This window comes from Lolium rigidum, chromosome 6, assembly GCF_022539505.1.
Source record: "Lolium rigidum isolate FL_2022 chromosome 6, APGP_CSIRO_Lrig_0.1, whole genome shotgun sequence".
Classification (NCBI taxonomy): Eukaryota; Viridiplantae; Streptophyta; class Magnoliopsida; order Poales; family Poaceae; genus Lolium; species Lolium rigidum.
This window is the reverse complement of record NC_061513.1, coordinates 293,275,942-293,290,268: the sequence shown is the minus strand read 5'-3', so window position 1 is coordinate 293,290,268 and position 14,327 is coordinate 293,275,942. Positions and strand designations below refer to the sequence as shown.

The window sequence follows — 14,327 nt, the reverse complement described above, 5'->3', positions numbered from 1 at the left end:
AATATCAGATCAGGTCAGGTCAACATGCATCCATACCATTTCAACTCTGACCAACAACCCAATCAGGCCCGTCAATTCCATACATTTTGTGTACAGTAAAAACAACACAGCAAACAGCAAGTTGAGAAAAGTTTCATTCATCTTATATCTTCATCTTGGAAACGCTAAACAACAAGCAGTCTGTTATTGATTTAATATTTCGATTCCACAGTAATGTGTTGGGTCCTTCAAACACAGCTAGGGGCACATCGCCAGACAGTTCCGGCTCAGCTCACGGCCCAGTCATGGCACAGCATTTGTACAGTAAAGGCGCCCGCAACTCTGACTGAAACAAGCTATAAATCAATCCATAATAACAGGCAGCATCTACAAGCCTCTGGTAAATACACAAAGCACCTAAGTCTCAGAAGCTTGCCCAATGTACCCTGCCACGCTTTGCAAATTTTTGGAACAAGAATACTATGTTTGGCAATCAATTCGAACGACTACCCTCCTGCTGAAGAGCGCACCGTCGGGCGCATCGCGGGACTGTTGGAGTGGGAAGTTCACAAGTACTTCACCATCCCACGGCCTTCCACGCTGAGCTTTGAAGCCTGGAGGTTCTTCTTCTTTGGCGCCTTCAGCTGCTGCAGTTTCTTGTTCATCTGCATGCCCAAGATGAAGTGATTAGCCATGTTGTACATAACACACGCCAGCTTATAAAGAAAAGCAATCAATGCAGAAGGTGGGGGCAGACAGAACCTTGAGCCGGCGCTGGTCTTGGACAACTTGCTTGGCACGAGCCCGTATCTGTTCGGGGTCAACCTTGGACTGCGGACGGATGACGAAGTCCAGAGGCGATGCTTCTGGCCTAGACGCATGTTGCCTAGAACCACTTTGCCCAGACTTGCGCCTGTTGTCAGAGGACAGAACAAATTAGTGAAGAAAAGGGAATGGCGTGCACCCTGCACAAGATGGCAATCGTGGCATATTCAACAAAAAATATGACATGTGACAAGACTTACTGAGAGAAGTCAGCATCAAGATCATCATCTCTAGCTTCCATTCCAGAACTACTCGAAGGCCTAAATGAGAAGAAAGCGTAACCAAGAACGAATTGAGTTAGAACAGAGAACTCAAATTAGAATATTGCCATTTGGATGATATTGCCATCTTATAGTGCATAATAAAAAAGTGCACTACTCACTTCTTCATTTGAGGCCTCCTGTAAGGAGGAGGTCTTTCATCATCATATCTCCTCATATCCTCAAATCGTGTGCTCTTTTGGAATATTGGTCGACTCTGTTTTTTTTTCACAGTTAGTCATATATAGATAGATAGACCAAGAACCTTCAGCATCAAATGCAAATGGTTAGAAAGAACAAGAAATTACCCATTTATCAACCAGTTCCTTGGCTAATTTTCTATTCGAAGTAGTCTCCTCATCAGATTTTGACAAAAACATGATAACCTGCATATCAATAATGAGATACAGTTGGCAGTTAAGTACATTGTAGATAATCTGCAAGAACCATCCAGAATGCAATTTTTTTCTAAGCATTACCTTTCCCAGGCCACTTTTCTTAAGCTGCTCTCTTCTGTCGAATTGTTCAAGATCAATTGGGAACTGTGTAAATAGACAGAAACATTCAATAAGAAAGTAGGTCCAGAAGTAAAGCAGTGCTTCTATGCTACAAATAATGTGATTCCACACTTCAGAAGGGAAAAAATATTTCGCCTACATCAGATAGTAACTTCAGTACAGCAGTTCGAATATTCATATTCGGCATGCTTCCATCAGGTAAAGGTTCAAGCCAGTTTTTCAGAAGAGTGAGAATTCCATGATCAAGGAATTCCTGCTGGAGATTCTTCCTGCAAGGAGTCATACACAAATGATAATAATCAGAACTAGCTGCAATAGACAGGAAATGGATTCACTAGAGAAGTTTTGATGCCAGTAATGCCTACATACAAATATCTTACTTTGAGAGAACCTCTATGAGCAGTGGAAGCTTCATAAGTTTGTTAATGGCCGGTTTGGATTGCCTATTTAGGTTTGCATCTTCTTCAGATGCTACTTCGAACTCAGCAATGAACTGCTCAACGATAAGACCAATATCTGCTCGTGGCCGATCATTCTTCTTCTTTTTCTTACTACTAAAGAGCCGCTCAATTTCATCATCCTCTTCAGCTTCCTCTGCCTATAATAAAAGTAAGAATTTCACATCGTGCTTACACAAGCAAGAAACAAATATAGGATCAATACAATATTCACTAATAACTCATATGAAATGTAAAGCATGTCATTTTTATTGGGAAGAGAGCAAGGCCCCTATACTGCCTGAAACTACTACTCCATATATATTCCCACAGGGTTATGCCATTACATATCAGGTCTATAGTATACTAAACATCATTCTTCTAACTGAATACCAGCACTCCTTAAATGAATTATAGCACATGACCATATGTATATTCAACTATTCAAAGAGGGGTTCAATAATCTTCCCAGCTCAGAAGTCACATTATAAGCCCATTGAAGGGATGACTTCAGTAAAGAACACAATATTATATGGCATATTCATTATCTTCTCATTTCATTAGTAATACACTTGGTTTAGAGCAATTTTGTTAATGGTGGGAATCACCTAGAACTAATGAGACGTTTGATATTTGACCCTTGTGATAATTTGTCCAAAAAAAAAATGGAAGTGACAGAATTACAAATGGCACATGAGCAATTTAGTACGAGCACCTGTGCATAATGTCGAGGAGAGTGGCCATCATTATCATTGTCATAACGGTCAGCTGGATCAACCCCAGTATCATCGATGAAGTTATCATCATCTAGAGTTCTAACACCTTCTTGATCATCCTGTTCCGTGAGAATCAGTCAGTTCATTTGTCCAAGGCTATGCTTACATAATGGAGCAAAGACGAACTCAATTGTCATAGCATGCATGAGTAAGAGATTAGCAAAGAAAGCACCATTTGAAAAAACAAAATCAGCATGTAGAATTCACTTGAGAATAAAATGTTGGCGCAGTTAGTTAAGTTGCCCAAGGCTGTCTCACTAAAAATGGGGCGAAAATGAACTCAACTATCATGGCATGAGTACGAGATTAGCAAGCAAGCATCATTGAAAGACATTATTTGAACAGCGTTCCAAAGTAGTAGCACCAGAGCAGCAGTTGAAAAAACAGTCTTGGCATCCAGTAGCATCAGAACAGATCAAGGAGAACAGTTTGCTATCCTAAGCAGAAACGTGGCATGGTGATGGACCCAGAAAAGATGCCTTGCCTATGCACAGCTGATTCGTCAAAGTTAAGCAAGCATTTTAAGTTTTTTTTTAACTCAGAAACAACCCCAATTAAATCATGTTCAACCGATAGAACCATCACTCACACAGCCAGTAGTATAATCAAAATTGACCAAGAACCCTTGGAACCCGATCTCGTGAGAATTAACAGCAAACAAGAGTGGTTTTTCCTACTGCAACGTACGCGATCCTGCATCATGTAAAAGAAGATTGGGAGCAAGGGTGGTTACCTCTGAGCCGCCTTCCCCGGCGATGGTATCCCAGAGCTCCCGGATCTCCCTCTCCCCTTCATCATCCTCCCCGCCACCACCACCACCGCCGCCCTTCCCGCCGGATGACGACCCCGAGCCCCTCTTCTCCCTGACCATGCCGCCCCTATCCTCCTTCCTCCGCTTCTTCTCGTGCCTCTCCTTGCCGCCGCTCCCGCCCTTGGCGAGGTCCCTGAGGCTGGACGACCCCTTCCTTTTCCCCGCCGCGTCCGGGTCCGGCAGCCCGTCCGCGCCCCAGTCCTCGAGCTCGTCCGCGGGCGTACCGCCGGCGCCGCCGGAGTCCCCCTTGCCGCCCTTCTTGAGGAGGCGCTTGCGGGGCCTGGCGGAGGACCCGGCGCCGTCGCCGTCGCCGTGGACGGGGGTAGGCGAGCGGTCGCGGTTCCAGCCGGCGTCGTTGACGTCGGCGTCGCCGAGGTCGTCCTCGAGGTCGTCGTAGGGCTGCGGCTGCGGCTCCGGGGAGGGGGAGGGGTCCCGCGCGTCCGGGTCCATGAGCTGCTCGCCGTCCTCGTCGTAGAAGCTGCGAGAGATCGGAGAGGGGGTTAGCGTCGGAGGGGAGTAGGGAGATGGATGGGGAGTGGGGGAAGAGGTGCGCGCGTGCTTACTCGTCCATGGCGGCGACGGCGGCGGCGGCTGGCGAGATGCGGATCGGAACCCTAGGCTGGTCGTGGGGTGGGTGGCAGGGGAGGAGCTGGAGAGGAAGAAGGAGGAAGAAGAGGGGATTGGGAGGGGGAGACTGGGCCGGGCCCTGGGCTTTGGCCTACTTAGAGCATCTCTAGCAGGGTCCCTATTTTTTTGAACCGGAAACTCGGAGTTCCGTCTCCCGAATTTTTTTCAGTTTCGATATGTCGCCGCGCAGAATAGAAACCGAGAACGCGGGAAACTCAAAACGGAACTCAGGTCCAGATGCTCCCTATATTTGCGCCAATCAATTGCTGCCAGATGGGTGCTGGTAGGTGTATTTTGTGTTGTACTAGTTGAATGCCCGTGCGTTGCTACGGGTTCTCAATTTTTTTTATGTACCACGTGGTTATAAATTACCGATAAAATTGAATAAAAAAGCAAATTCAACATAGAAAATCAACTTTTGTCTTTGGTAAATTTTAATACTCCATCCATCTACTAATGTAGGATGTTTTAGCTTTTTAAAAATTGTTTATTTTTATCCGTATCTAGTGTAATTTTAGTATTTAGATAGATTCACTTATTTTGATCCATACCTAGTTCACTTTAAAATATCTATAAGGTCTTACATTTGTGAACCAAGGGAGTATTATCTTATTATTCTCTTGCTTTTTGGAGTTTTAGTTAGACTTTTGTATGTACTATTTTGGCGGTTTCATAATATTATTTTCGTGATTATTTTTTGCTTGTTCTTGTATTCTCGCATATTCTCTAACCAAATGTATCTGGCATATACATACGACAAAAAAATACAGGTGGTGATGGATATTGCATTGTTTTCTATCTACAACCCGGTTTCCAAAACAAGGAAATGTTATATAGACAAGCACACGTCATTTTCCAGAGCAACATGACTAACCTTTTATCCTTCACTCCAAAGTAACATAAGGATGAAGATACTATTGCTGGAAGATAAATAAAATGCATAACACTTTCATATAATAGGCCAAAAATACCAATTAAAAATATTTTAGATGTCGGATATCTTAACTAAACTGTGTAAAGCATAACATGAGAGCCGATAGTTCACCTCATAAAACAACTCCCGACATAGGATTAAGCTAATCCATGCAGAAAGAAATCCCTTGACAAAAAATATTCTCCTAATCTTTTATTTTAACCCTCTAACAACCACACACTAACTTAGATTAATTTTACAGAAGATAACTTTATTAACTGAAAGAACTACTAAAACCTTTATGAACATAAACAAAAGGAAAATAAGGAGCTAATATTCAAGCCAAAGCATTTATTGAACATAATCTCTGCATACATCCTAATTTCACTTTTGCACATGCTTTGCTTATTGCAGTACATGTATTATATATTCATCTTCATTTAATCATATACACTCGATTATGAAATCTTCTATTTTCCTGTTTTTCTAGATGTGTTTGTGTTTTCAACAGATCTACAACAACCATTTAGACACTGGGTAGCATATAAGGTAGCAAATTTCGAGAGTATATTTTATTCATAATTTTCTCTCAACAATGACGCCTTACATTGGTATCTCAACTCACAAAGGCTATATCATTATTTTGTATGATTCCTGTCTAATGAACTCTTTCTCTGCCACCTCAAGAAAGGTGCATGCATCACCCAGCAGCCTTTCCTTTCCAGGGATTGCTGAGTCCTTGCCAAATATGTTGTAGGCTTCGATCACTTGGATGTAACTAAAGCCCTTTCCTAGAAGAAACTGCATGTTGCGAGATGGCACGGTGTCAGGTAGTACAAAACAATTATCAGTACCTTTATCCACCACCGCGGCCAAACAAGAGGACCCACTAACTACAGACTTAGAAAGCATCCTAGTTTCAGGTAAACGGCTAATCAGTAGAACATTACAAATTTCATTAGTCGGCGAGAGAACTATGCTCACTTACATTAGAAGATGTATGTGCCACTTACCTTGATGATCCTACGAACTTAACCTACTATCCATTACGATACTATTCTCTGAGAGACCTCCATCACAGTCCCTGAAAGTCAAGCTAATAGGGCAGCACAAATTTCCCTGAAATTGATAAAGCTGACTTAGTGAACTATAGTTGGAGCCTACAAATGAAATAAGGTCCAAGCCAAACGAGCACATGTGAAAGCATAATTCAGTTATGGATAACCAAATATCAACATTTGTCACTGAAGACATTCTTTGATGAAGGTGGCATAAAAAATCTGTAAGGTATCTTCATGCTCTCCAAATAAAGTCATGTGAGTTGTATAAAACTTCTAAAACTGTTTTTCCCAAAATAAAACTTCAAATTTTTTTCTCACTCAAATAGCAGTGCAATCTAAGTATTATAAACCCCCTGACTTTCATGGCATGCAAAATTAAGAGAATAAATGTAACAGTGCTTGCTGCTACTATTGTTTGAATTTCACGTGCATAAAATAAGAGATTTATATGCTGGACTTATTCAATGTCATATGTAAGAACAAAATAATACACCTTTGCTTAATTTTGAATGTTAAAACCTGGAAAAGAGCTTGGATTGCAGTATATTAGTCATTCGGATAAAAAAAGAATTCTATAGACAGCTACAAGATCACACTCAGGCCGTCGGCTGCCTAGACCCCATATTTGGAATTCCCATCTCCCATAGAAAACCAATATTCTCCTGCACCACACACTCTGCAGTAGCACAACGAAACAGAGGAAGCCGGGTCATATTTGCGGATGACAACACAATTATGAATTCTTCCATCACATTGACTATTAGACATGATTCTGTATACAACAATATTGTTGTGCCTCAGGTTGTTTTCAAGAAATTGGAAATTTCTAACCCTGCATGATGATTAAAAAAAATCAGAACTGCCAATCAACAATATTATTTTTATCCAACTTGATTCCAAGTACATGACAAACTCAGATCACTTAGGAGAACAGCTCTCGTTGGATACCCCTTCTCTTCTTCACCCAAAGCTCCATGCATTATTTCAAACAATTCGATCTTGCATGAGAGTAGAGATCACAATGCCTCTGATTGGAATAAGCTAAATTGCTATAACATCATCGGGCACAAATTCTTGTAAAAATGGTCAAATAGCTAAATTGTCTGGTGTGAACTCTTTAAATGAAAAAGAAATCATAATAATCGTTTATGACCTACAACAAACGCAAGGATCATGAAAATCAGTAACAAAGAAAAATCACCAAATAAATCAAGAAAGTTCTAGACCTAACATAGAGCTTACAACCAAGACATACGCTAGGCACACAGCCTTATCTCGACAGCAAGAGAACACGAGCACTACTGAAGTATGAATAGAATGATAGAAGATCAAACCTGAAGTGCAGCTTTTTGTGGGATAATACATTTGGTAACAAGTTGAAACTTGAAATATCCCATAAGATCTCCCTCCTGACTTTTAAATCCTCGTTTTCTCTCCCCATGAGTTCCTCCTCCTATAAGAAATTTTAGAAATAAGGCAAAGATTCATACAAGAAAACTGGTTAACAATCTTGAGAAAGTTTTAGAGGACGGCACCAAATTGCAAACTCAAGAACTGTTGAACTCTTAGCGTTGGGAATTGTAACGGACACACTCGCTTGATCCCATTAGACAGGTGTGGGACTACAACCTGCTGTGGGTAGATGGGGTCGTCGAAGTTGAACCAATTCTGGCTTTCTTTTATCTCATCTCCCTCTGGCCGCTTATCCGCCTTTCCCGCATGTAGGTGCTGGAGCACACCATAACTGCAAGGACCTATACCTGCAATCTTCCCTTGCAGAGGTCGATACATAAGCAAATTTTAGTCCTACAATATAAGCTACATACATAAGTGAAGCTTTGACGTCCTGCAATATAAGCTAGTACATACGTAAGTGAAGCTTTGACGTTTTCCTCCTCCCTGATGCTGAACCATGAGTCCAAATTTGTTGGTTCCTCCATTATGAAGCTAGCTGGAACATACTTTTTTTTGACAAACCATACATATACAATTTGAAAAATACATCATTAAATCGAAGAGTTATCTGATCCAAATTAAATGTCAGCCGAATTTATACTAAATTGACCTTCATCAAACCTATTTTAGTGGAAGCGACATAATTACTTTGCTGGTTATAAAAATAGGGTGGGGAAATGAATGGCATCACTACGTACCATGGAGGGGATCATGAGCGCCTATGAAAGACGATGCAGAACGGAACCTTCGCCTCATCGTCAATCTCAGATCTTGGAAAGGGAAGATGGCGATAGGGACCTGGACGGGAGAGAACATGGCTCTGGAGGGGGAGGTGGTGCAGTCCTATACGGGAGGCGGCGGGCTTCATCGGAGACAGCGGCCGCGACCTTCAAACGAGGCGGCGTCAGGCGATGGAGACGTACATGGAAGAGTGGCGCCACCGGGCTGAATGGGGAGAGGAGGTCATAGCTTCAACATGGACGAGGGGAGACCTGGTAGAAGAGAACGGAGGCGGGGGCGGGGGTGGCGGCGGCGGCCATGCTATGGCATGACCTAGAGGAGAGAAAGACGACCGTGGGTCGATCGGATCCAAAATGGCAGATCCGTATGAGCAGACTCGGGTGTGCATTACGAATGGCATCAGCGGGTAATTTTTCATAAGCGGAGGACAGCACGGGATCGGACGGTTCTTTTTGTCTACACAAAATTGAACGGACATGATGCTTTCAATGACGACCACCAAAGTGCGTTGAGTGTCAAACGACCAACTCTCATTTAATAGTAAAGATTTTCAGCTGCAGCCAGAATTAGGAATAGTAAGGTGGCCCACCAACTGAAACACATTTATTGCATTTTTCCGTTGCGACATGCACGGTACAAATGGAGAGGCAACATCCTAGACCTGATTGCTGGACACCGGACCGTGATTTCCTGCTGAATTATTTGCTGGCTGAACTTTCAACGACTTGTTCAATCACCGTTCGCTGACAGATATGTTTCGCTCGCAACAATCCTTCCAGGAGCTAGCGGCAAAAATTGTTTTGCGCAGATCCATAATTTGCTACTGGTAAGAGCATCTCCAGTGGCAGCCAGCCCCGATAGCTATTTAAGGACCGGCGCTATTTTCTGGCTCACACCGTCACGTTCTAAAAAGCATCGACGCGGGTTCGAGCCCAATAGAATTGTCGGTAATCCCGTGCCGACCACTTGGCAAAGGGCGTGAATCAGGCGCGCCAGTGCCAAGTGGCTCTGCCGTTTTCGTAGGTGGGACCGCCTTGACAATGAAAGAAGGCGACGGGTCACGTTAAAAACGACGCGTGCTGGACGGTAGTCGCTTCGCTCAGAAACCGAGGCGGTGACAAGGATGGCGGTGACGGCGAGGAGGCAACTTGCCATGCGGCGTCCCCCCACCTCCCCCACGCGCCTTCAGTGCATGTCTGCCGCCTTTAAAAACCCAGCGACATGTTGTTCTTCTCCCCCGTGGTCCAACCCTAGGCGCCGCCACCAATCTCGGACGCAGCGCGACACATCCACCACCACCTCGCGATGGCGCACAACGCGGAGGCCAACGGCAGCGGGCTTCGGTCGCTGCAGCTGAGCCTCGATGAGCCGACGTCCTCTACTGGTCGTGCATCCCGGTACCGCTGGAGTTCAAGCTGCCGCACGGGTGGCACCTCTCCAACGTCGGTTATGTTGTGCCACCACCGCTTGGATCGGAGATGCGCGCCCTCATCACCGATAGGCGGCTGCACATGACGACGGCCGAGCGAAGCCAGCCGAGCAACGCGCAAAAAAGCCCGGCGTGGACGCGACGTTTCCAAGACGAGTGCGACATCGGCCCCCGAGGCTGGTGGCAAGGCCGTGACATCGGCGTGAACCTGGCGGAGTACGGCTACCGCTCGCGCATCCACGACATCGACCCCATGCGCCTGTCGCTCTTCTACCCCTAGGCGCAAAGCATGGCGCCGAAGGCCCCGCCGCTACAGAGGCCACCAACAAGGACAACATCGGGCCACTCATGCTCCGGGTGTGGCCGCACGCGCTTAGCCGCGTATCCGCCTCCTTCGGGCTGCGTTGTCATCCACGACGACCGACGGCCATCGGGGTCACTTCAACACCGCCGCCCCAAGGAGGAGGACGATGCTGACTCACCACCGCCTCCGCCGACGAGGAAGGAATGGTGGGAGATGTAGGCGGAGGCGGCCTTCTGTGGCGGCGACGGCCCGGAGTTCATGGGGCAACACCTCAACGTCGGCCGGTCCGTTGAGGAAGACTACCGGCAGATCACGCTTAACCAGCGGCAGTCCGAGGTGTGGTGCGCCATGGACCACGACGAGAACTTCGTAGACCTCGCCCGTCCTTCTCAGCCGCCGGCACCAAAGGAGGAGGACGACTGGTCCTTCGGCTTCTCCGACAAGGACGACGGTAGCGATGACGTGGACAACCTCAACTACAGCGCCTTTCGGGGACACCGCTAGTTTTTTTTTTTTGAAGTTTTTAGTTCAAATTCTAGTCACTTTTGTATAAACTAGTCTAAATTCGTTTAAATTTTTTAAAAAATGTTTTTATATTTCAATTTTTTGAGAACTAGGAGGGGTCGGTGGAAAACAGCATCCCCAAATGAAGAATAAATGGAGAATTTTGTACGCGCCGCCCCACGGCCCCAGCCCGCGCAATGGCACCTCAACTTGTCCGCACAAAGCAAACTAATTCATCTCACATTTTTCAGTTTTTCGATGTTACAAAATAAACCAAATTTTTGTCGGAACAATTTACATTCACACCTAGTTACGAGCTAACATTTTCATTACTTATTGTGTTCACAGGAGTGGACACACACAATGTTCTTCGTCAACTGTAACGGAACCCAGGCACCTTACTTACATTTGCTAAGGAATCCAAACTATTTCAAATCTAAATCATTCCCTCACATCCCCACAGATTCGATGATACAGCCGGACACACAAAAAGGAAATATTAGGACGCGGATTGTCCTGACATTTCAGAACATGGTCCACACAACTACACAATTATTCAGAACCCGGCGTTTGTTGATTGTCCTGCCGAGTTGATTCCGCGGAATCAGCGGCCAATGGTACCTCTCCAGGCCAGCCATGCAGCTCCATTGCCCACACCATTCCTGTCCATCAGGTTCCCAAGCACGGCCACACCTGCCGCCACCGGACCAGCGTTCTGCTGACCGAGTCCTCCCCTTGCAGATTCAGCACTGTTGCCTCAGCTGGATACGGCGCATAGATAGGCATATTACGTTTCTGTTGCACAATCAGTAAATTAGCCTCCCCCATGATTCATACCTTTCCCTAAAAATAGATAGGCATATTGCGGTTCCCCCTGGATCATTTTGGAAACGCCAGAATGTTGTCTCACCCCACGTTTTTGTCAGCACATGGTTGTGATTCACCCGATGTTCAGCGATATACCAACCGTTGTCTGCAGATCTCAACAGCCGAATCATCGCAGGGCATTCACAACGACAAGACCTAGTATTTTCGCCTGTTGGCTTCCCCTATAGCAGGATACAAAAAGTCAAATGTACATCACGGATTTTTCTAATTGAGAAAAAAACAAGCATCAAATTCACAGTGGTCGATATAGATACTCACCGAGCACCCACAGACTATATCCTGCATGCATTTCGTCTTCTCCAAATTATTTAACCAGCTCTTTCCATACATGATCCCAAATCCATGTTCCCAGGAATAAAGATTGTAGAAATCTTATGCCTCGCCTATCGAGTCAAAAGTTGTACCCGGATCAATGACTTTTCTACGAAACATCTGACAGATTTCTCCAATGCGCTTTGCCGCTCCGCCCAGCGAGTTTTATCTGGTGGTGCACGCCCGACACAGACCTGCAAAACATAGTTCTTTCCTTAGACAACATAGTTTCCAACTGCTGTCCGCCAGCTTACGAGCTATCACACGCAAGCCAAGTCATACCACAAACTATCCACTTACTGAATAAAACACAAGCAGAGACAGAGAGTAACATGAGCAAAAAAGGCGCATCATTTTTTCTCTCATGTTTTGTTATTACAAAGTTTTTTGGCCATCAGGCGTTTCACAAATCACACACAAAAAAAAAAAGATAACTAAAAATCCAAGCTGCTCTCAGGTGATTACCAAGACACATTGGAAGGTTTATTCTCTTAACGCTCACTGAAATGCAAAACCAACAACCAGTTGTTGTGTTCTGATGCGGTACACGCCACCGTTTAATTCAGAAAACTATACAAGTCCCAGTTATCAAGTGCCATGCAACTGGAACTGCTACGAAGCGCCATGTGCTACTGGTGCGGTAGCGGTACACGCTGCCGTTTAATTCAGAAAATAAGCGAAGTTCAGTTAACTAAACGTAGTTCAACAAACTGCCAAAACGAATTCTCGCACACGATCATTATCAGGGATGAAGAACTACAGCTGAATTTACAAAATGCTTACCTCTTCGTCCAGCCAGGCGACTGAGGATTGCCCTGTCCGGTTGACTCCGCGGAATCTGCAGGCACAGGGCCATCCGCGCCATCCAGTCCGCTTGCAAGATCGCCCACACTCGTCCCCTCCAGGAGGTCCCCCAGCACGGTCAGTCGGTCACACCCGCCGCCGCCGGGCCTGCATTGCTACTGACGCAATCCCTGCCTTGCAAACTCCCCAGTGCTGCCTCAGCCGGGGACGCATCGTATATGGGCAGGCTGCGATTTGGTTCCGAATTTTTTTCATTAGAATCAATCTACGATTCACACACCACGCACCCCGCCAAACAAAAACAAAAAACCGCGCACCTGCTAACCGGATCCAGTGGGAAATCCATGGCTGCGCAGTCCGTCTCTCTCCCGGCGGCGAACAAGAAGAAGTGAAGCCCACTCGAGAATCTGCCCCCGGCCGCCGTCGAGAGGATGGACACAGGAGGAGGGGAGGCGAGGGGAGCACGCGGCCTCTCTCCTGGTCAAAATCGTCCCGGCTGCCGCACGCGAAGAAGAAAGCAGGAGAAGGGAAATTTCATTTATTCGGGGTCTACCCGAATCCTGGACCACGGTCCTCCAACACATGATTAACATGTCCCACTGGTCCAGCTCGGCATCCACGCGGCGAGCCACCAAGAGCCGGCGCGGGCACACGTCCGTCCGTATACGCAGGCCCACCGCCATTATTGCCTACCGTATTTGTTCTGTACCACGATTTTTCGCACGCCGTATCTGCACATGGAACTCTGCTGACATGAATCCCCACATGCAAACAAGCGGTGCAGATAAAAAGATCATCTGAACCCATGTTCCAAAACGTCTCTCCCCCGAGAACGCGAACTGAAAAACGGAATCAAAAGTCGCGGGAAAATTTTCTCCGACGATCATGCGAAATGAAACCAAATCTTGCTCCGATCGAGCTACATTCGAACATAATTTACAGATACTGCTCAAAATACTTCGCTAAACCTACTCCGCCTCGCTAATTTGAGTAGTAAAACCACGAAATTAGCCCCGGGATTGTCACCGGGGCTGTTCTTGCGACGGAGGAGGGTTTTTCCGCGCCGGCGACGCCTATGCCAGGACAAGCGCGGCCACCTCGAACGGCGCCGCCTCCGCTGAGCTCCCGCGGGTGAGAGGCGGCCCATCTACGTCGTCTTCGTCGTTGCCGTCGCGCGTGCGGCGGAAGCGCCGGCAGCGGCGGGCACCTCTGCTTCCCCTTCGCGCGAACCTATGCGGCCACTTGCGTGTCGCCCGCTTCCAAGCTCAGTCGGAGCGCGCCCACCTCGTGCAGTCCGCCTCCGACCGCACACCCGGTGGACGCGGTGGCGACTTCCCGCCGCCGATTCGGCCCCCTCCTCTACCGGCTCGTCTTACGCGCGCCATTGCGGAGGGAGGGGTAGTGGCGGCGGACCGAAAGACACGAAGAAGGCGACGGAATTGCTCATCGGAGGTGGAGCGGAGCGGCGGCAGCGGCGACGGGGGAGTAGGTTTTGGAACCCAACTTGCCCCCGTGCCCTGTATAAATACGGGGAGGCCGTCGATTTTCTCGGTGCCCCGAACTTTGTTTACAGGCCGTGCCGTGAGTTCGGGCTCTATTCTGGGCCTATTTCGGCCCGAACCCGTAAACTCGCCGGAATTTTTCTGTTAGAGTTGCTCTAAGCAGGACAAGTTTACCTCTGCT

At 46.6% G+C, this 14,327-nt stretch overlaps 1 protein-coding gene and 1 long non-coding RNA gene across 2 annotated transcripts; both read right to left on the bottom strand.

Moving 5' to 3' along the window:
- Positions 1-121: 121 nt before the first annotated feature.
- LOC124661518 (protein IWS1 homolog 1) lies at positions 122-4,192 on the bottom strand. The gene is made up of 11 exons (XM_047199382.1): positions 4,170-4,192; positions 3,529-4,084; positions 2,735-2,854; positions 1,963-2,180; positions 1,722-1,851; positions 1,544-1,606; positions 1,373-1,450; positions 1,187-1,281; positions 1,005-1,064; positions 742-892; positions 122-644 (listed from the first exon to the last, which is right to left on the bottom strand). The coding sequence occupies exons 1-11, from the start codon at positions 4,175-4,177 to the stop codon at positions 546-548; spliced, it is 1,578 nt and encodes a 525-aa protein (XP_047055338.1). The 5' UTR covers positions 4,178-4,192; the 3' UTR covers positions 122-545.
- Positions 4,193-10,864: 6,672 nt separating this feature from the next.
- Positions 10,865-13,180, bottom strand: LOC124666417. Its single transcript, XR_006990896.1, has 4 exons — positions 12,962-13,180; positions 12,624-12,871; positions 11,787-12,034; positions 10,865-11,689 (listed from the first exon to the last, which is right to left on the bottom strand). It is a non-coding gene; the product is annotated as an uncharacterized LOC124666417 (long non-coding RNA).
- Between the last annotated feature and the right edge of the window lie 1,147 nt (positions 13,181-14,327).